The 23916-nt window shown below is 38.0% G+C and overlaps 1 protein-coding gene across 1 annotated transcript; it reads right to left on the minus strand.

Annotated features, from left to right (window-relative positions):
* Nucleotides 1-1721: 1721 nt before the first annotated feature.
* On the minus strand, nucleotides 1722-23650 carry LOC145999860 (UBX domain-containing protein 1). Its single transcript, XM_083137131.1, has 7 exons — nucleotides 23439-23650; nucleotides 20508-20561; nucleotides 17544-17738; nucleotides 13596-13847; nucleotides 10010-10241; nucleotides 8078-8258; nucleotides 1722-1915 (listed from the first exon to the last, which is right to left on the minus strand). Exons 1-7 carry the CDS (start codon nucleotides 23492-23494, stop codon nucleotides 1872-1874), a joined length of 1014 nt encoding a protein of 337 aa, XP_082993257.1. The 5' UTR covers nucleotides 23495-23650; the 3' UTR covers nucleotides 1722-1871.
* Between the last annotated feature and the right edge of the window lie 266 nt (nucleotides 23651-23916).

The raw sequence follows: 23916 nt of genomic DNA on the forward strand, positions 1-23916 counted from the left end.
GTAATAGAATCATGGTGCCATAAGCTTATTTTTCTATTACATGTATCTAGACTATAGGAAGGAGTATGAAATATCAACCTAGATTGAAATAATTATTTTCAAACATTCACTGTAGTGAACCTTCATAGTAAAAAAAAAGTAACACGTTGAAGTGCACAATATTAATTACATTTTGCAAAATCTTGAAACTCATCCCAAGAATTAGATTAAAAATTATGCTGAACCGCAAACTATGGACAGTGTGTAGAATGTAGAATGACATTTGGTTGGTGTACTTAAATCAGTGTGTGTTGTGCTCATGATTTTGACAACTGTGCTTTATTTATATTGTTTATATCATAATATTCAAGTATTACTGTATTTTCTAATTTGTTGTATATCACTTCAAAAAGAAATACAAATGTATATACACAACCACAAGACATCTAATTATTTTAGTTTGAGAACAGCAGGAAATTTCACAATAGAATGAAGGTATGCTCAAGAATACCTGTACAGTTAGGAGAAAACTATTGCTGTTAGGGACTTCTTGACAAATGCAGCTTGCACTCTATCCTCAAAGAGAACCTTACATTATGTATTACTTTTTGACATTTATCATTACTGATCTTGTCTGCAAAAAAATTATTTCAAATTATGTATAGTTTTTTTAATGATTTCCTAACAATGTCAATATTCTTTCTCCTGACTGCACAAGGCTTAATATTAATGTCATAATTTGTTACACTCCTCTTGGGATGAATTGCAAAGGAATCTAATGTTTCAAAATTCAAAATCGTTCAGTTGGGAGATAATGACTGTTTTAAGTCATGTTTTTACCTTTGTGAGAAGAACGGGGCTTTTCCAGTCTTTGGGGAAGTTTTTCAGTGTCTTGTATGTCCTGTGCAAGTCCCTTTACAACCTGCACTTCTAATCTCTCTCAAGGGACTTCTTACACCCTTTTTTAACTCCTAGGAAAGGATTTTAGATGAGGCAATTTTCTACCCTATACTTTGAAGGGTGCAAAATGGTCATATGTGCCGACATCCAAAAATTTTAGCTCATTCATTCCACAAGCGGAGGAGACACATGTCATATTGATGCATAAGCTTTGATAACCAACCACGAACTGTGTTCATCAGTGCCTCAATGTCCGTGAAGTGTCCTTCACCTCCAACGAGTACTGGCGACAGTGTCCTTCAGTTTCAAAACATCAAATCCCAGAGTGAATTCTGCACGTGGCAGGAGCATCGATGTGGTGGACATATCCCTCTGCTTGCTGCAAAGAACAGCACTGAAGTTGTGGCTTCGTGAGGGGAGTGAATATGTGACTGCAGAAACACAGTGTTACCATGGTAACTCAGCTGTGTTTCCATGCCTACTGAGGAGCTAATGAACACCCAGTTGGTAGGAACTTCGTACGATGATGTCATAAATCAACTTGCGCATCGATACAAGCGTCTCAATTTGCTTGGTGAATACAATGACAAGTAACATATAGAGCGACCACAAGGAACCTTCAACCAATTTGGCCACCCTGTAATCTGGATGATATGAAAAAGTGGGGCAAAGGAGATTCTAAAAACTAATACACACACGGCAACTGTTGCTTCAAGATCTATATGTACTAGTGAGAGTTTCAGACAACAAGCTTGGGGTTGCCAAATCAACTGAAATTTCCACAAAGAGACACACACACTGGAAATATTTTTCCACCACTGTCAAATAAAAGTTGGCAACAGTGCATTCAAAAATGGATTTATTCCATTGAATTTTAAACTGAGTATAATAGTTAAATTAAATGCCTGTACAAAAGTTTCACTTTCATGGAAATTATAGAAAAAGTTGAAAATAGAATGAACTCTTTAACTGTATGGTTGAGTGCATTTCTCTCACTGCGGCCGAGACACGATCAGCACGGCTGAAGGCACCAAACCTGAAAGCAAAAACCACTGCCAGATGAACCAGAATACATGACACCACCTGACTGGCATATTCAACATACAAATGAAATACATGTTCAAGCTAACACTTTCGACTGTTCTAGGAACTTAAACTTGATGCCTCATTCTACAATTGTCATCTCATTGGCTCGTTGGCCAACTGCTTTCGGTGCTGGATTCACGATCATGCCACTGAGTTACATTTAAAGCGCTAGAATGTACGTGGGTGTTCTATCAATAACTTCATCCTTATCATTACGAATGGTGACAGAAAAGCAATGTTAAGTAATTAAATTGATTGATTTATCTTATTTCACTTTGCATTTCTGCCAGTTTTAGGTAATCTCAAAGATGAGGATGGGTGATGACCAAGGTGGATTGATTTAAATAAATAATAAATAGAATAACATACATAAGGATTTGTATATATCGGAATCACTTTTGGTGTGAAAGTACATTAATCTCGTAATCTTTTAATAGTGTTTATTAGGCTCTAAGAAAGGAAACAAAATATATAGGCAAAAATAGCAAACATTCTGGGTAGAAAAATATACAAAATACTAATGTTAAATCGTAAATAGTGTCATTATCATTAAACTAAATAAACATGGCAGCTGATGTTTTGCAAACTGTCATTATAAAGAATTCCAAATTTCAACTACAAGGACTATAAAAATATTTTAAGTTAAAATTATGCAGTACATCTAAAATGTTTTATTTTCACTGGAACAAAAGTTAATGAAATTATTATAGTTTCATTAACACACACAACAAATATTCGCATACGAGGGTCACTATTTATATTTTGAGCCTAACAATGAAAAAACGGGAATTTGGCATTGAAAACTGCTTTATTGTTTTTCCAAGTATTCTCCTTTATGGTCAATAGAGAGAGAGAGAGAGAGAGAGAGAGACTCTCTCTCTCTCTCTCTCTCTCTTCTCTCTCTCTCTCTCTCTCTCTCCTTCTCTCTCTGCCCTTCTCTCTCTCTCCTCTCTCTCTCCTCTCTAATATACTTTTGCATTCGTTCGAACCATTTGTCAAAGCAGTTTTTCCAATCTTCCTGAGACACCTCCATAATATGGTTTTTGAACACATCAACGGCATCTTCCGCCGACAAAAATCGTTGTCCACGCAATTTATTCTTGACATTCGGGAACAAGAAGAAGTCATTGGGTGCCAAATCAGGACTGTATGGCGGATGAGCCATCAATTCGATTTTTTGACTGTTCATAAAGTCGGTTGTTAGACGAGATGTGTGACAGCTGGCATTGTCTTGATAAAGAATGATCCGACGGCGTTTGTTTGTTTTCCGTATTTGACCGAAGACCTCTGGCAAACAAATTGTTGTGTACCATTCAGAGTTGACCGTTCTACGTTCCTCTAAAGGCACAGTATCCACATGACCAGTTTTCCAGAAAAAACAGGCGACCATTTGTTTCGATGTGCTTCGAGCACGAACAACTTTTGTTGGATTGGGTTCATCTTGAAACACCCATACAGTCGACTGCTGTTTACGTTCCGGCTCATATGCATATATCCATGATTCGTCACCTGTTACAATCTTATATACGTCTTTTGAAGCACCACGATTGTATTTATTGAGCATTTGTTTGCACCAATTGACGCGAGCGTCTTTTTGACTTTTTGTCAAATTGTGTGGGATCCAACGAGAACATACCTTTCTCACAGCTAAATGATCATGTAATATTTTATATATGCTGGTGGAACTAATGCCTATGGTTGCCTCAACCTTGCAGTATGTCACATGACGATCTTGCAGTATTAGGTTTTTCACAGCATCAATGCTTTCTTGAACAACAACTGATTTTGGACGACCTTCGCGAATCTCGTCGGTGAGCGAATGGCGGCCACGATTAAATTCGTTATACCAGCGTTTCACAGTGGCTTCATCGCCAAATGTGGAAGTAAGTTGATCGATGCACTCTTGTCTTGATAATCCACGTCGAAAATCGTAAAAAATCATCGCACGAAAATGTTCACGAGTTAATTCCATTTTATTGTTGTCGCGCAATCTCCAAGGCAACATAAACAACACAAATGAAGCTATTGACAAAACATTTGAAGTACGTTATGGTCAATAATGCCAGACGATTCGTGCAAACGTCAAATCCCGCCTAACTTCAATCAGTGTTGCCAAGGCTCAAAATATAAATAGTGGCCCTCGTAGTAGGTTCATATACAGGGTGGCTCAATAAGTCACTTAACACCCTCAGTACAAGGCCACTGCGGCATGGAATGTGAAAATGGCGATGACCAATCATTGCCTGGCCAAGGGGGAACCACATTGACGCCACCCACACGGTCCACGGCCATCTTGATGTCCGCCATCTTGAATTCAACTTCAGAATTTTAAATGGGAAGGGGGTCGTGCGACATATCAAAATGGGCTAGAATTTCACGAGAAATGCAATGGTGAAGGTTTTTTCGACGTATCTTTAACCAGTAAAAAGTTATGACTAAATTCTTGTACCATTTTGCTCCTTTTCGAGGTGTTAGAAAAATGCCTTAAAATTTGTTTAGCGCATCGGTAATGCATCGAGATCAAAGTGACGTCTAGGGAGAGAAAAAGATAAAAAGCATCGAATATTCTGTTTATGAACTTCCTTCTGAACATAAACATTAGCCTTGTCACTGTGAAGGACTTTTCATTTAATGGAAGCGTCACACTGTAAATTGTTCGCGACAACCATTCATAATGCGCAGCTCTTCATGGATGTATCCGATTAAAATTGTGTGCAATGGCATGCGAACTTCTCTCCCTATACGTCACTTTGATCTCGATGCATTACCGATGCGCTAAACAAATTTTAAGGCATTTTTCTAACACCTCGAAAAGGAGCAAATTGGTACAAGAATTCAGTCATAACTTTTTACTGGTTAAAGATACGTCGAAAAAACCTTCACCATTGCATTTCTCGTGAAATTCTAGCCCATTTTGATATGTCGCACGACCCCCTTCCCATTTAAAATTCTGAAGTTGAATTCAAGATGGCGGACATCAAGATGGCCGCCGACCGTGTGGGTGGCGTCAATGTGGTTCCCCCTTGGCCAGGCAATGATTGGTCATCGCCATTTTCACATTCCATGCCGCAGTGGCCTTGTACTGAGGGTGTTAAGTGACTTATTGAGCCACCCTGTATAGTATCAGAAACAGAAAAATGTATATTTACATGTATTTTTTTTATTTGCTTTAATAAAACTGTTCAAATATTTTACAGGGCCATTTATTATAGAATAGAACCTTTCTATAAAGAACACGGTGCAAAAAAAACATACAAGCAATTTTAAGCATGTTCTTTATTAAATTTTAAAAAATTGATTGAAATGAAAAAATATCATCAAAAATATTTTTTAAATATAAAAATCATGGTTTTTATCACCCTGGTGATGACATTGATGATGGGACACTCACATAGAACACCAGTGCCCAGGTTGGGATTCAAATACAGGACCTCTGGTATTGTAACATGCTGTGCTAACCACTCACCACAGAGATTGACTTGGCATGCTTTAATCCAATGTATTGAAGAAAACATTAATACAATACAGAAACTTTATGTCCATGTGTTTATGCAAGAGAAAAGCAGGGATATTTTAAAAATCAAGGAATATGACTTTTTTGATGAAGTTATTATGAAAGTATACATTACAGCTACATTACGACACATTAAAAATATTCTCAGCATTGATTAAAAATGTCAGTTATAAAACATTACTCTATTAGAAGTAATGTTGTTTTGAAGTCTTGTTTAGTATAATGCATCACATTGTAAAGTATCCCACAAGAACAGAAACAGGCATAAATGATAAGCAATGTGCATTTCAAACTCCTGTTTCAGCATACTTTTGCCCTAATAAAAGAGCTTTGCCAGTTACGAGGAAAATTTATTTTGTTTAAGAGGAATGCATGCACTTTGGTTTTCTCATGATTTGTATTTTTGTGCTACTTCTGGTTCCCCATCATGAGGATGAGTGATGGTATGAGGTGGTGAAGAGGCACTCACAAAGAATTTTATTCTCCATTCGAAATTCAGAGTAAATGCTAAATTATAACGGTTTTTCAAGTTTGAATTGAAAAGTCAGTTAATGCCCTCCTGCTGAGGAACTCTCAACGTGTGAGACAAAGAACTTCTTGAGAGTTAAGCGTTCCTCGGCAGAGGTTTCCATTGTGAGCATGAACAGCCCAACATCATACAGTACTGACGTTACACATTCATTGCCATAAAAAAGCCTTCATTCTCTGATGAATGTCAATTGGGGGACACATTTTCTGCAGTTACAAACTCGGTCACCACACGCAGTTTCAGGTGCACCGACATAGTATGGTTACATGCTGCCATTTCCCTGGCTCTAGTTCAGCAACCCCTGGTGATAGAAGTTCGAAACTTGGAATGGAGAAGGGGGAAAGTCTGAAGAGTACAATGCATGGTTGCTCAAAATCCAAAATATCTTTACACCGTCACCAAAAAATAGCAGGCATTACTTTTCAGAGCACCCTCATATAACAGTTGGGCTGAAAAGTTCATAGGCTGACTCATAGATGGCGTTACTAGAATTAAATCCATGTGATTTTTACTTAGTACTAACCTTCAAAAGATACGTGTATAAATTTCACAGCTGCCGGATAATTAGTTCGTGAGATATAGCATTGTGAGTGAAGCAGCTTTTGTTATTGTGAAAAAATGGATAAAAAAGAATTTCGTGTGTTAATATAGCATTGCTTTTTGGCGGGAAAAAAATACTGTTGAAGCCAAGGCTTGGCTTGATAAACATTATTCGGACTCTGCAGCAGGAAAATCAACCGTTGAGAAGTGGTTTGCTAAATTTAAACGAGGGGAAATGAGCATCGAAGACGATGCACGCAGTGGACGCCCCAAAGAGGCTGTTACCAACGAAAACATCAAAAAAAGTCCACAAAATAATTTTAAATGATCGTAAAGTGAAGTTGATCGAGATAGCTGAGACTTTAAAAATATCAAAGGAACGTGTTGGACATATTGTGCATGAATATTTGAACATGCGAAAGCTGTGTGCAAAATGGGTGCTGCGCGTGCTCACAATCGATCAAAAGCAACAACGTTTTGATGATTCGGAGCAATGTTTAGCGATATTCAACCGTAATAAACACAAATTTTTCTGTCGATATATTACAATGGATGAAACATGGCTCCATAACTACACTCCAGAGTCCAATCGACAGTCAGCCGAGTGGACTGCACGTGATGAACCGAATCCAAAGCGTGGAAAGACGCAACAGTCGGCTGGCAAGGTTATGGCATCAGTATTCTGGGATGCGCATGGTATTATATTCATCGATTACCTCAAAAAGGGCCAGACCATCAACAGCGATTATTACATAGCGTTGTTGGAGCGTTTAAAGGATGAAATCACGAAAAAACGGCCCCATTTGAAGAAGAAAAAAGTGCTGTTTCATCAAGACAATGCACCGTGTCACAAATCAATGAAAACGATGGCAAAATTATATGAATTAGACTACGAATTGCTTCCCCATCCACCATATTCTCCAGATCTGGCCCCCAGTGACTTTTTCCTGTTTGCAGACCTCAAAAGAATGCTCGCTGGAAAGAAATTTAGCACTGATGAAGAGGTAATCGCCGAAACTGAGGCCTATTTTGAGGCTAAAGAGAAATCGTACTATAAAAATGGCATCGAAAAATTGTATGACTGCTATAATCGTTGTATCGCCCTCAAAGGCAACTATATTGAATAATAAAATCGAATTTTGTCAAAAAAATATTTTTTACTATGTTAGCCTACGAACTTTTCAGCCCAACTGTTATATGGTTCAATTGAATGATTGCTTTGGTTGATCTGACTTTGCTTTTCTGCTACTTTTGGCTAATTGCGAAGATTAGGGTGGATCATGATACTGTGAAGGGACATTCAAACCTGGGATCCCTAATGTTGTAGCACTCTGTGCTAACCACAATACCACAGAGGTCAGCGGTTCAATTGAAATTTATCCATCTACATTATACTGCATGACAAAATAACACAATACTTTTGGGGTAAACAGCTATTGGGTGGCATTTTTTTTAGAAATTCGCAGGACAGGACAGAAACCTACTCTGACAGTAATTATGATGTAAAATGAAGGGAAACGTACACTTACCTAGAACATCTAATGGCTTCTCGTAATCATCTTCCGTGAAGACTTTCTTTGGGAAGTTGGTCATGAGAGAGAAGGGTCCCATAGGATCCGTTCTGTTCATCTCCACATACAGCTTGACCGCCGCCAGCTGCTCCTTCGACCCAAAAGCCTGAGTGAGTGCTTCTCCGTTCGTCAGCCTGATCTGTGGAGAGAAGGGCAAAAATCAAACCAGGCCAATATCACTGCAGAGAAATTAATGTTTGGGGAATTGATACAATGAGGATGAACAATGATAGATGAAATTGATGATGGAAGTCGCATATTACCACACTGGAACTGGAATTTAGAATCCTGTTACAGTTCTGTAACAAGTATAACATTTAAAAGTTCAAAGGTGAAAGTACTTTACATAACTGTTGTAACTTTTAAACTCATATAACATGCCTTCACCTTCACATTCTTTTAACCATCTACATATATCTGGGCAGTAGCTTGTGGAAACAAAAGCAGAATGATATGAATCTCTGTTCAATAACTGGAAGAGAAAATTGAAAACACCTTCCTTTAGTTCAAGTAACGTGCAACTCAGCACAGAAAAAACAAAAGCTGAACTTTCTGTTCAGTGCTCAAAGAATTTCCAGTTGAGATTGCGTCTCTGTTGACCAACTACTGTTTTGTAAATGATTTTTTTTTTCCATATAAACAACACTATATGTTGAATTTCTAGGATTATACAAAACTTCAGGAGCACTGATGAGAACATTGCGTTCCCTTCCCTGTATTACAGGGACAGTCACTATGCCACTGACCAGACGATATAGTTTAGTTTAAAAAAGAGAATATTCATCAAGGCTTAATGCAGAGGATGCATGTTCATTTTCTCTTCATAAAATTTCATCATGAAGGAACTAAAGGTTAAAATAAAGTAAAAAAGTAAAGTGCTCCCCTGTGCATAGCACCATGCCATGAAGGCGTATAGGGGGTGTGGGGGTAACGCCCCACACTTTCTTGATCCGGTCGTGAGTGGGGGTGATGTGATCAGCATCATGCCCCTGACCGCCTTTACCCCTCAGGGTTTCCCCCAGGTACCCATGTTATTCGACGCTGGGTGGGCGCCGGGGCCGCTTCCATCGTTAGAAAAGTTCCCGGATTTGAACCGGCCGGGGATCGAACCCGGGACCTTTAGCATGGTGGTCAGACGCGTTACCGACTGAGTCACCGCGGCCATATAAAGGTTAAAATACACAAGACATTAATTTAGCCAGTAGTTTTGTAAGGATGTGAAACACGGTTTCTTGCACTACAAGATATGGAAGAGAACAGGAAACTTTACAGGATCCTTGGTTGTCGAGTTGGTGTTTTAAGTACACTTTATGCACAGTAAGGCTAATCGGGACTGGACCTACAGCTTAAAGTGGGATCGGAACCACTATGTGCCTGCCTCCACCAGGTATCGAACCTGGGACTCCTTGATTACAAGGCAACAACGCCACCACTGCGCCGTCAGGTAGGCATACAGGATCCTTGGTAGGGAACCTAGTGGTCACGAATGTGTTTATCTTGCCCACGATAGGGATGGATGGATGGAAGACTACACCTTTCAGGTTTGGAATTACTACAGAGTAAGTGAAGATCATAATATTTGGCCACATGTCATGTCAAATGTAAGATCAGTGACCGGTCCCATACAAAGGCTGAAATCTCTGGAGAAAAACTGTTACGCTTCCACCAGGAACCTTGAATCAGCGTGCATAGTGTACTCTCTCTTTTTTAACTGTTTTAACGTAACTAAGAAATTAATGAACTTCATGTTTCAAGGCACTCCTTCATGCTCTGATTTACAACAGCCCTTCCCCCCTCTCAAATATATATGATGCTTTCTAAAGGATGAATCAACACATGCCTTTGTTTACATCATGGAAGAAGGCAAAAGTGGGTAGGATTAACACGAACCTGAAGCCTAGTCTGCGAGTAGTCTCGCTGCACCGGGACTGTAGGTTGAGCTGCTGGGGGCGGTTTATTCTCGACAGGCTTCGCATTTTCTGGAGAAGCCATCCCAAACTTTTCCCGCCTGGCGATTTTATCCTGCTCTATTTGATCTTTTATCCTCTGCCTCGCCATCTTCTCTTCCAGCTTTTCCCTCTTCCTCTGCTCCACCAGTTTCCTCATTTCATCCTCCTCTACCCTGGAAAACGGAAAGAAAAGGAAGAATTAACACAACAATGCTCTCAGATATAGACAAAGTGACGGATTTGGAACTAGATATAGACTAAGCAAATTAACTGTTTAAAGAATAATGCTGTGACATAATCATGATACTATCTTACCTCCAGTAGCATCGCGTGACTTTTTCAAAAGTGTTACCAGCTATCGGTACGACAATTATGCCTGCTAGACGTTATCATCCCCCCCCCACCCCCGGTACAGAAATCATGTCTTCGAGCTAGATATTTGTTCATTTCGTTCTTGTTTTGCAATCAGCACAGTGATTTAGCCACAAACACTCCTAGAAAGAACTACCACTCATGAGACAGTTACCACGAAAATCCAATGAATAGTGGTAGACCCTTGTCAATTCTTCATCTGTCTGTTTCTTTGCAATGAGGTGCGAAGGGGAAGAAGAAGAACCACACTTTTCTCGGGTCAGTCTGACGTTTGTGTGGTAAGCACTGAGCAGACGACAGAACTCCACTCCTTCGTGGAAGGAAGGCCCAGCTGTACGTACTACTGTTGCCAACTTAGTATTTTGGAGCAAGGTTTGTCCAGATCACGAATCACACCGAGGAACTATTGTCTATTACCTAACTGGTCTCAGTTGTAGTTCAATCCAGCCTTGGCTCTGCAGTCTACCTCTAGTTACTTCACAGAAATGGTATTCCTATTTTAGGTGGGATGTAGCTATTCTCTGCCATCGGCTGATCCGGTAGGTCTGAACGGCAACAGACCCCTTTAACAGGCATATGAATAACCCCGTAGCACACTATGCCCCAAAGTCCTTCCCGCTCTTTCCTTGCATTGGCGCCCTCTTCTCCCTTGCTGCCTCTTCAGGGTAGCGGAACGGCCTCCCTCTTCACTTCTGTCGGCTGCAGAAAAAATGTCCTAGGCAATATCTACTCGACAGCAACGGTGTTCATTAACGTATTTAACAATTTTGTCATTTTATTGAAACAACTTTTTAATTCTTTACATTTTGCTGTTACCTGCGGTAACACCGGCTACCTCTGCTTACCTCCAAATTTGGTAGTGCAACAGCTCTTTAAGGCACAAAGCCTGTTGCCAAGCAGCTTTTTATTGCGTGATGTGTGGTCAGACAACTCTGGGTAAACACAAAGTTTGGAGCTTCCACCAGGGCTTGAACTCAGGGCCACTGGCACCAAAAGAAAGAGCCCTAACTATTCGGCTTTGTGAGTTAACTTGACATCCATTTCAATCTCCAGAGGGTCATCACAATACTTTTGTAGCAGTGATACACTAATCCATCTGCCATGTAGGGTGGCTACATCAATAATGATGTAACACAGTGATACATAAGATAATTTAAGAGAAGTGATAAATTCAGGTAATGAATACTACATATGTGTTGGATGGAATGAATAATACTTGTTGCCGCAAATGATCATGAGACTTTATAACTTCTTCAAAATGCATAATGCTGCTCCAGCATATGCGGTCAGAAATTATTGTAAAGGGTGGGGGGTTGTCATGCCACTGAAATAACTTGAATAGTAGAAATAACAATAATAATAATAACTATTATTATATCTTTGGGGGAGACTTTTCTACTCAATCCTCCAGATGAGCTGTTTTTCACTATTTCTTTACTCTTCATATAGTTAGTTTACTGAAATGATTATTCCTATTTTGTTATTAAATTTTAGTTTTAAAGTTTACATTGTGTGATCTGACACAAAAATCGAAATTTTGGAAACCGTGAAATCATTCATTTTTTTTGGATTCATGGCAGAATATGAAAAATATAAAGTGGTATATTGTATATACCAGTTATATTACACTTATTTATTTTTAAATCTAACATAAATATTACTTTGTTATGCTGTTCAAATATTAACTAACTGACTTTATCTCTGATATAAACAATAACAACAACAAGCTTTCTGCATTTTTATAAATGAACATAAATTTCCACTTGTGCTCTAGAGACATTGTAAAAATTATGAAATAAACTCTGGAACTTTTTAACTGAACCAAATTAGAGCAAGCAGCACAGGTTGGCCATCTCTCCAAATCACAATTCCTGTTCTGCCAGAAAAAAAAGCTTGCTATTAAAAAACACAAGTTCACTAGTAATTTATGAACAACGAGTGAGGACCAAGAAAGAGGGTGGAGGTCAGATTGGAATGATTCTGGAAGACACACCCCTGAAAAAACCTGCAGACATTTCATCATACCCGCTGATACATAAAAGGGAAAGTCAGCAAATAACTCACAAGCTCTTGTGAACAGAAATAAATATGTTGTTTACCTTGTCACAATCTCTCAAAGCTCAACCTCGTAGTAAATACCATTCATATAACAAACAGGTAGGGTATGAGGCAAGAAATGCTGTAGATGTCAGGACAGTGGTAAAGAAATGTGAAATAACATGCTACGATGTTCATTTTCATGTTTCTGGAAGGTGTCAGGTGCATTTTCTTACCATATCTTGTCGCAAAATGAACACCAAAATGTAAAATAAACTCAAATACAACATATAGAGTTTATTTACAGACACAACCCTTTCTGAAGTCTGAATTATCCTCTCAGCCATACAAAATTATGGAAAGTTGGTAAATTCTGCTGCAAATATGAGAAGCAAAAATGGACTCCTCTGCACAGGATAAACTCTTGATAACTACATAAATATGCTATTAAAAGGGAAAAAGTTTATTTTGTGTAATAATTGTAGTTTTAAAATCAAATTGAGGGTTACATTAATCATTTTAACACTGAAATGTCTTTTATATACTGCTTTTGATCCTGAAATGTTTGCAGTTTTTGTATCGAAATCTTGATCTTTAATTCGTCATAAATTTGTGGCTCTAAGGATAAGTAATAATGATGTGGATAATAACAATAATAATAACCTACGGTGCAACAGTTTGTGAAGGCCACAGCCTACTTACTGGTCATCCAACAAGTTACGGGGTGACATGTGGTCAGCACGACGATCCGCAGGCGTTGTTGTAGGTTTCCATGACTGGGTTAAGCTACTCATTCGTATCTCTGCAATAGTGAGAGGCTACCGGTCCTATACATGGGCCAAAATCTCAGGAGAAATTTTCTATGCTTCCCCCGGGAGACATGAACCTGCACATGTCCCGTAGCCGGAGCCCAAAGCATGATGCCTTACACTGCATGGCCAAGGTGCGGGACATGGGTGTGAATTATGTTGATAATTCATAGGATATGTGAATGCCTAATAAATAGGTTTCTCAAGTTTGTACCTGCTTCTATAGTCATTTGTGACCGATTCGCTGACTTCTAGTACAACTGAAAAAAAAAAAAAAAAAATAATAATAATAATAATAATAATCCTTACCTTCTTCTCGCGGCAGCGATTTCCTTCCCTGACCGTATCCTCACTTTCTCCTTCTCCAAAGCTTCCTGCTTCTCTTTCTCTTCACGCTCCTTCCGTTTCTGTTTCAACATCTCCTCAATCTTCCTCATCTGTTCCCTCTTCTCTTCCTCTGTCAAAGGCTTCTTCTCTTCTGTTGACTCCGTGAATTTGCTGTGTCCTGTCTTTGCAGCGTGGAACTCCACCTCCAAGTGCGTAGAAAACAATTTCTCACATCTGAAACAAGATAAAAGTCATGTCTGTTTTTTTCTTCTTCTTTTTAGCATCACTCTTCTGTAAGGGTGTGCGGGACAGAGATTTTTTTTAGTTGGGACAGGAAAAATTAGCAAGTCGGGAAATTTTCGGGATGGTAAATGTTCAAAATTTCCCCGACACTGTGAAAATCTCAAACTATACATGCCCTTTTGCCTTGATTGATTGCTTTTTTGCATTTCTGGAATAAGAACTAACACTTTGGGAGAAGTTTCATACACTTAAAATGCAGAAAACATCAAGAATTAACCACATTTAAACACGATCATATGAAATTTTCTGACTGTTCGGGATCCTGAAAAGCTGTGGAATCATTTCCCGAAGTCGAGATCAGGATGGGAAATAATTTCCCCTGATTCTGGTATCAAATTTTCGGGATCCGCACACCCCTACTCTTCTGCCACTTTTGGCTAATCACAACGATGAGTGATGAAACTGATGAAGGGACACTCACAAGGAACACACAATGCCCAGGATTTGAACCCAGGACCCCTGATGTCACAGCACACTGTACTAACCACTGCGTCACAGAGTCTGGCTCGATAGTAGTAAAGTCATTATACTGGCCTTGAAGACCAAACAATGTGTTCATGTATCTGTCAGAAGATTCACTAATTCTATCTCTGTCTTTGTGACTCATCTTAACACAATGGGATCCAGATTAGATTTCCTTCTTCAATTCCATGAAATCATCATTAATTTCCATCCTTCTTGTAATTAGCCAGAAGTGGCAGAAATGCAAAACAAAACTATAAAAATGCAAATAATGTTTTTCTTGTATGAACTATATTGTTACAACTGTAATATTAATCAAACTAAGAATAAATGTCTGATGAAGGTAGCATATGTTCTCATGAAATGATACATCAAAAATTCTGTTTATGGAAATTGGGGTTCCACTAAGCCTGCATATATTGTTTAAATATTATCAATGTATGTGTTGAAAAAAGATGCAGAAATGTAAAACCAAAACAATAGCAATACACCCACCCAGGGCCTCCCCAATTGCATAGCGGTTGTGTCATAGCCGTGTAATCAAGGGGTCCCGGGTTTGATACCCGGTCGAGGCACATAGTGGTTCGGATTCTACTTTAAACTGTAGGTCCAGTCCCGATTAGCCTTTCTGTGCATAAAGTGGACTTATAACACCGAATCAATCAATCAATCAAATTCACAAAATGAACATTGACAATATCAAAGAATTTTAATTTTAAAATAAAAGTGTGATTAAGCATGTTTTTTTTTTGGAGCAACTGCTTCATTGTGCTTTAAGGGATGACCTTTTCCACAGACATGCTAAAGTCTACATCTCTTCCACGTAGCACACCCCGGCACGTGTAATGTTGCGGGGCAACGAGGCTCTGGCGGTCAGTATAATTCTCTGTGGGGCTGTGTTTTGTCCTCATACAGGGTGTTTCATAATTCCCTCTTGGATTTCGGCAGTCTGTTGCTCAGGGGATGAGAGCATGCCAATAGGGAGAGTAAATATCCAAGTTTTTAACCCACCTTGAAAATGTTCAATATGTCTTCCCTTGGTGACAAACAGGTAAGCCGGGGCCATAGCCTGAGACTGTAGACCGCATACAAGCAAGATACCAGAATTGACGTCTGCAACCAACTTCTGAAATCCTGAAGGGAATTATGAAACACCCTGTGTGTGCTGAATGCTCCTTTACAGCCTTGAGGCCGAATCACAAGGAACTGGATTTCCAGTAGCAATGCCCTAGTTGGCGCTGAACTGGCACCTGGGTGGAAATCATGGCTGCTAGGGCTGGACTGGTTTTGAGGAATAGGCCATGTTCTAATTGTAACTGGATTTGCTCGACTGGATTCTGTGGAACAGCCAATCAGAGCAAAGTTTTGCCATGTGAAGATAATCTGCGAATTTGCCAAAAGAAAGTTTTTTGTCCGTGCTTTCCGAGTGTTGGTTGTTTTGGTTCGTTTCTCGATAAAAGAAAAAGTAACAGATGATGTCCATTCATGGTCAGTTCATTAATATTTATGTATTTATGCAAAACGATGAGATTTGTACGTGACAAATATGATTAGCCGAAAATAAAAATCATTATTATTACAAGCGTATTAAATGCTTGATGTATTTAATTAAACAAAATATTTTGTTTTATGAAGGAATCCTGCAAATCTCTTGTATGAACATGCATACCAGAGTTCATTAAAAAGCTTGTTCAGTACGCAATGATTACCATATTTTTTTGACGCAATTTCTAGTCCATACTTTTATTTTTTAATAACATCAGTAATTCTCGTAAAACGTTCTTCAAATTGCTCATCCATCCTTTTAGCTTGTCTGCTCTGCACAATGTCTTATCGGAACCATAGGCGCCCACTCCATGGGGCTTGGATATTAACTATGTGGGGGCAGAGCCCCCAAATAATTTTACTTAAGATGATCTAATGTATTATTTTGCTTCTCTTGTAAAGTATACTCTGAATTGTGCCATATGAACTTAACTTTAAATACACATTTAAAATTTTCTAGACCATCAACTTTGGGGAGGCTATGACCAGAGACAGTTTGAGTATTGTTAAAATTTTTACTAAAAAAAAGTTTCAAAAGACGATGTGCATGAACTAGGGTAGTGGATGGGACTTTCGGGCTACAAATGGCTCTCACATGACATTCAGAACGAGATCATTGATATAGTATTAGGGAGATCTGTTTTGCACTCCATGGTAGCAGATATTAAAAGTCGGGAATATTTTGCTACTACGGTTGACGAAACTTGTGACATGTCCATCCGTGGACAATTAATATTCTGCATTCTACCTGTGAATAAAAAATTTGATATTTTTGAGGAATTCATAGGCTTTTATTAGGGGTGTGAGGGACGGGAAAAATTTTCAATTTCCCGACCAGGATATGTTCAAAATTTGCCGAAGCTCTGAAAATATCGAATTCTACATATCATTTTCACAAATGATTTCTGGATTAAAGACTAACAATTTACGATAAGTTCCAGAAATTGACAATGCAGAAAACGTCGAGAAATAACGACATTTTAAAATGAGCATTCGGTATTTCCCGGCTGCTCGGGATCCCGATAAGTCGGGATCAGGATGAGAATTTTTTCCCCGATCCCGGTCCCGACTTTTCGGAGTCCCGCACACCCCTAGCTTTTACGAGATTCCGAACACTGAGGCCAAAACTTAAAAGAGGGAGAAAGTGAATCATTCATTAATTTATTTCAGTGATCAGAGCCCCCCCCCCCCAATAATTTTGACAAGTCGGCGCCCCTGATCGGAACAAAAGTATATCGACAAGTACGGTAAAAAGTATCGTGCGAGGTGAAAACTAGGAGATGGGTAGCCAGTCCAGTGCCAACCAGGGCAGTCCTACTGGTAATCCAGTTCCGTGTGATTTGATCTTTAGCTATTATCCTAGGTAGGTAGCTGGCCCCCCTGTAATGTGACAGTTCCAAATAGATGATGCACCCCAAATTTTTATTTCAATCAATCAATCACTATGGTTTAATATATATGCTATGATTAACACTCAAACTTTAGTCTCATAAAAATGGCTCACTTCTCAGGCACCCATCCATTCTCATGAACAATGGTTCCAATGGTCCTTACAATCTTAACATAACTACAACTTAACCAATGCACAAGACAGAAGTTGAAAGACACACAGGCACTCACTCTTCGCACTTGATAGATTTTGCAATTTCTGGCTTTTCCTCCGCTGCCTCGTTCTCGACCTGTGGTTCGTTGCCCTCCTCCATGGCTGCAGAGTCTCCGTTCCCAGCCTGGATCTCCTCCTCCTTCTTCTCCTCTGCTTTGTTTTCGTTCTCCATGGGAACCACCTCCTCGGTCTCGTCACCATGTGCAAGCAACCTGGGAATAATACAAATTTATGTAATACACCCCCTGAGAACAAGGAATCGACAAATTTTTGTAGGGGTGGTCGAGCAATTGATAACATTTGAATAGTAGAAATAATAACAATAATAATTATTATTATCATGCTTATAATTATTGTATATAAAGTACTATTATTAAAAATAATATTCCAATTTATTATTATTACTGTCATTATCATCTTATCGTCAGGGAGACTTTTCTAGTCTGTCAATCAGATGAGATAATATGCAGCACAACTGTTGTTTATTATTTTTTACATTTAATACAGGTATAGCTATTCTATGTTGTTATTAACTGTAAAAGAAGACAAAACTTTAAAAGTTACGAGAAATATCAGAGTTTATGTTGTAACATCTCAAATAAAACTTTTTTAATTTTTTTAATTTTGAGAACCATTTATTCTTTGGTTTAAATGGTAGAATATTAAAACATAAATTGGCTCCTTATTTTACACTCATTTTTTCTATTTAACGCATGTTTACTTTGTTATTCTGTTTGAATACTAACCAATTAAACTTTATTTCTGCCATTAATAATGAAAATAACAAGCTTTCCGATTTGTTGTAATTTGAAATGAACAATGTCAATTTCCAGAGGAGTTCGGTGGACCAGTTCGACTCCCTCCCTCCCAAAAAGGCATGCCTGAGAATGCAAATGCTCTATGTCCAATTTTTTTCAGTTTTTACATAAGGGCAATTCCATAGTCATGGATGTAACATTCGAAACTGACTTTATGTATTCTTTAAACTATTCGTATGAAAGCTCCAATTTTATTTTACAAAGTAAGTATTGGCAAATGTGTCAAAATCTCAGACATATATATCAGTGGCTTTGACCTGGTTTACGAAACAATTCTTATTTATTGTACATATTTATTATACAATAATTAGATATAATACAAATTAAACAGGAATGCAGGCACACAACTAAAACAAAAACTGAAGTCCAACAATTTTTCCGATATGAAAAAGTTGGTTACTAGTGGTAAACCTGGTAACATGGGATCATATGCCACTGATATTTATGCCTATTATGTTACATACATGGCAAATTACTTGGCAAAATGTTACTGACAAGATGTATCCCTTTTCAATTACAGAAATTGTCAAAAACAAGAATCTAGATCATCTCTAATTTCAACATGAAGGCCCAGAGTTCCAACTTTTTAATTCCAAACTAATAATTGTACATATGCACTTTTAACATGGTTCATTCCATGCATTTACACACACACTCCATCATCATAGTGATTATAGCTGTGATGGCCTAGGATCAGGTGCGGCAATCGCCTTTATGACAGTGACCATCTGTTGTTGCGTTTACCTACAAGGCAACTCACAGTCAAACAGCCAATTACACCCACAGCTTTAGTAGGAAACGACAACAATAAAATCATTCCTCCCTGAAGCAGCCAGCAGGGAACAGGATTTTGTCAAAGTAACCGTTCTTCGCTGTGGATACACACCGGTTGATACGGTGGCCGGAGAATAGTTACTGCATGCTTTGTCGAGATTGACATTTGCTTCCACACACTCTTAATGCAGGAACTTGTTTGTGAGTAATCATGCACTTACTATCGTCTTGGACATGGACCACTGCAGCCATCTATTAGGGGCTGAAAGGGTTATTTTTTGTTTGAGACCTGTTACTTCCTGATGAGCTATTGCGTTGTTCCCATTACATTGTCAAAATGTTTGGAACAGATACAGGCTTTCGTAGTTAGGGAAAACAGGTCAGGTGAAAGGCTCTTAGCATTAATATAATGTCCATAACAGCTGATAACATGGCAGCTAATCTCAAGCACATCACTCTAACAAGCAGGAAAATCCAGCAGTCGACCATTGATTTATTGATTTGGTTTATTTTACTTCGCTTTTCTGACACTTTTTGGCTAATCACAACAGATGAGTACTGATGAAAGGGTCACTCACAAGGAACATACCCAGGCTAAGATTCGAACCCTGAACCCCTAGCATCATGGCATGTTGTGCTAACCATTTCACCACAGAGGTCAGCGGCAGTAGCCTGTGTCCAAGACAACGGTAAATGAACAATTGCTTGTCTGTGGGAAGCCTGGGTACATGTGTAAGCTACATCAACTTTTCCCCTAATAAATAATATTGTGAAACTAAACTGAAAAGTTTGATTTCAGTTTGTTTTCATATTCTTTTCTATACTTTTCATACTTTTATAGTTTCTATCCGAGTAAATACTGCTGAATGATGTTTCATTTTATGTATACACATACATATAATAATAATAAATATTGCAGTTTCTTACAAAGTTACACTTAAGCAATTTACAAATTCGACTTGCATAAAATTCAAGATACGTAAAGGTTTACGGAACACATTACTTACATAACTGGGGGGGGGGGGGGGTTACCCTACAATTATAAAACATTCAGAAGTACTACCCAAGATAAATGTCTGAAAAAGGGAATATGTAATTTTACAAAACAGTAAAAAATGTCAAACTGATTGTAACAACTGTAGTTATCTAATTATTCTAGGATAAAGAAACCAAGTTCCAATTGCAGTATGATTTTCTACAGTAGTACAGAACATGGAAAACATTTGGAAATGGATACCATATAACCAAGTTTAGAGAACAAGCCAGAAAAAATTCTCTCAAAACTAACCTACATGAAGCCACTAAGCATCACCACAGACAAATTTATCACTCATGCAATATTTACAGTAGTAAAAAGCCAAGACTTAGTAGAAAGTGGAAGATACTTACCACTCCATTGCAGGTTCAACTCCCTGATTGCCAGTCACAGCTAAAGCCTTTTCTCTGGAATCAAAACAATTGGGAGAGTTGAAAAAAATATACACAATAAATTCAGTTCACAATCACTGACTACGAACTCCATAATATAAAAAACAAATATTTTTTTTTTGCTATGCTTCAATTTACTGACCAAGATTCCAATTTGCCACATTACAAAATAACAAATTTGCACTATTTTGCTCAGGATAAATTTTCTTAAATTAACCCAGCATGTAATGTTTCATTAACTATTCTGTTCCGAGTATATATAGTATTATTAATGAAAAATTGTTCAATCAACATATTAATAATAAAATGTATTTACCAAAATAAAACATCTATCACAAATAGTGTATGATATCAATGGGTGCTAATGTGAAATTTGTAAGGTATATAGTCTGCACATCTTTATTTCTTGTTATAACACTGTAAATTTCTCACACAACCAATGGTAACAGTTTGATATAGGCGAAACACATTTCTTCAATTTTACAGGAGAAACTACTTACGGAACTAAGTGTCTGTAGACTTTTGAAAGGTCGTGGAAGTGTTTTCTTCCTTCGTTCAATTTATTCGGCTGGTAAAACATGTATTTTTCGACATTAATGTCTCTGCGATGCACAAAAACTCTTGCCTCCCTTACCTTCCGACTACGTGAACAAAATGTTCCGTGCGTTCGATGACGTAACCCCCGGTCAGTGTTTCCAACGATGTCATTGTTTTCCCAGAACATGAAAATTTTAACTATGTTTGCCTAACCTAAGAGAACCTAACCTTGCCGTGAATGGTTTGTGGGCTTATTTATTAATTTTTTGTGGGGCTATCCGTGCATGGTTCGTGGGCTTTTATAATCCAGAAAAAAAAAATCTGGAACACGACAGTAGGAATTTTTCGGTTAAGATGGTTTGAAACACTGCATACCCACAGATGATAGACAATGCTAGTCAAGATTTGCCCGCCATATTGCATGTAACAGAAGCGAAAAAGCAACGAACAATAAATACTCGTAATGTGAAAAATTAAATCCCACCTTAAATAATGTTTCGCAATGCATAATAAGTAAGTACAAATGTAAAAAAAGACTAAATGAATGAGTGAAATGTGTTTTGGCTATATCAAACTGTTACCCAACCAACTAATAGAAACTAGTACCATTAAAATATTTTTAAAAAATACCAAGCAGCAGAGAAACAAAACAGCTGGTCTTGACAAAACTTCTTCCATATTATTGAAATTTTTCATTATTCACTTATACTTCCATCACGTGCTGGATTCACAATACATTTGAATGATAATGCTATGTAACACATATTTGTGTTACCTATAAATTATGTTAAAAGTTGTTATAAACTGCTTTAAAAAATCCACGATTTATGCATTCCATTACAGTTTGCGTAAGGCATCCGACTTGTAGTGTAAAAATCAGGAGAGTTCCAATTAATTAAGGCCACGACTATTTTCACCAGGTGCTAAGAACAGCATATGTGGCTATTTTCACCAACAAAAGTAATTACCTGAATCATACCTTAACATTGTATTATATCTTATTTTATTATATTCAATGGCAGTTTTGCGAACTTACTGTAAAGAAGTCAGTAACACTATAGTATAGGGGTGACGGATTTCTTCAAATTTACAGGAGAAAGTACTTACAGAAATAGTTTTCTGTAGCGTTGCGGAAGTTCATGAATGTAGTTTTGATCCATTTTAATGTGAATACATGTTGTTTTCTGCAAAAATCTCTGTCCGACACGCTGTTTCTGCTGCCGCCATTTGCTTTCTGCACGAGAGCACAATGTTATGTGTGTTAGACGACATAACCCCATAGTCAGTGTTTCAAACTCGTCGTGTTTTCACTAGAACATGACGTGTTGAGTATTTTTAATTTTTTTTAACTATGCTTGCCTAACCTAACCTTACGGAAAATAGTTTTTGGGGCTAACGTCAATGGTTTGCGAGGTATTAGCATAATTTCAAATCCGGGCATGAAAGTTGATATTTTCCGGTGAACGAGGTTGCAACACTGCATAAATCGACGAAACACTCGCACAACGCGCGATGAACCAGTACACTGTCGCCATAATGTGTGTTACAGAATCGAAATAGCAAGTAACAGTAAGCACTCGTAAATGTAAGAAATAGACATTATCTTAGTTAGAAATGCATTATTTCACCTTAGGAAATGTTCCGCATTCCAAAATAGTACGTTAGCAATGTAAAAAAGTGTGAAATATATGATTTATAGGTGTCCCCCCCCATACTATAGTAGTACCAAGAAGTCATTTTAAATTAAAAATGGGTTCGACCATTATTGTTACCAAGAATAGCAGAAAGTGTTGAACACAAGAAATTACATGATCAGGTGTTTGGGAGTATCTACATTAGTAACTTTATGCTAATAGCCCTAAACCTGACCTGCCTAACATAACAACGAAACATTTAGGAACGTACTACCCCTTCATACTTATGTCACATACTAGCAGCACTAGTCCATACCAGAACACTTTCCAACTCCATGGCGTGCAGAAAAAAAACGCACTTGTCTCCTGCACGAAAATAAATGCACACCGACGTAAGCTTCATACACATCAACAACTAAACAATACATACATCCGTGGAACAGGCCATGTCAGGTAGTAGATCATGTACATGCAGTTTAAAATCTGGTGAAAATAGCCCAAAAGCTGACTTCACCACCTGGTGAAAATAGTCACTCCTATTAATTAAATGAATGACAAAAAAAAAAATAATAAACACACAAATCACACTGATACATTATTTACTTATGAATAAAAACAACCATGAATTTTATGGTTAGACCTTCTTTTAAATAGCAAGAGAAAACACATTACTAACATGAGATTCATAATGTTATGAAGAAATGAAAAGTCATATACTTACATCATGTTCTGGGCAAACCCCATTTCTAAAAGCTGATTCACGAATGGCGACGACATGCTACGAAGATAACTATTAATAACAATTTAAAATTCTGTAACCTCTTTGTGCTATAAAATTTGCAATTTCTTGTCTGTAGTAAGGTTGTTTACTGTACAAAATTTCAAGTTCGCACATTCAACAACACGACGGCGACCATTGAAAAAAACAATTGAGTGTCGTGTGCGAAAGTTATGTGTGTGATTATATTCTTTCCTTTCGGAATCGAAGTTTCATAACAGTGGCGTAGGGCAGTTTTCTGTAACTCCAACGCAAAATATTTACGACACGGGTGGATGGACGTAGAGTAGGATGCATAAATATTAACAAGCAAATTATCGATTACCATGATAATTCTGTTTGCTTTACGCAATGAGAGCTCCAGAAATTGAAACAAAACGCTAGACAAGCTGCTGACAACCTATGCACCATAATGTGTAAA

The sequence above is a fragment of the Lepisma saccharinum genome, chromosome 16 (genome assembly GCF_977018435.1).
Source record: "Lepisma saccharinum chromosome 16, izLepSacc3.1, whole genome shotgun sequence".
NCBI classification, from domain to species: Eukaryota; Metazoa; Arthropoda; class Insecta; order Zygentoma; family Lepismatidae; genus Lepisma; species Lepisma saccharinum.

What these genes read in the sequence shown, in the direction of transcription:
- LOC145999860 (XM_083137131.1), bottom strand. Translation starts at nt 23,494, where the DNA reads ATGTCGTCGCCATTCGTGAATCAGCTTTTAGAAATGGGGTTTGCCCAG. An exon ending in GTTGAACCTGCAATGGAGTG is followed by an intron (nt 17,739 to 20,507) that starts GTAAGTATCTTC and finishes TATTATTCCCAG; the next exon opens with GTTGCTTGCACATGGTGACG. An exon ending in ATCGCTGCCGCGAGAAGAAG is followed by an intron (nt 10,242 to 13,595) that starts GTAAGGATTATT and finishes TCCGTTTTCCAG; the next exon opens with GGTAGAGGAGGATGAAATGA.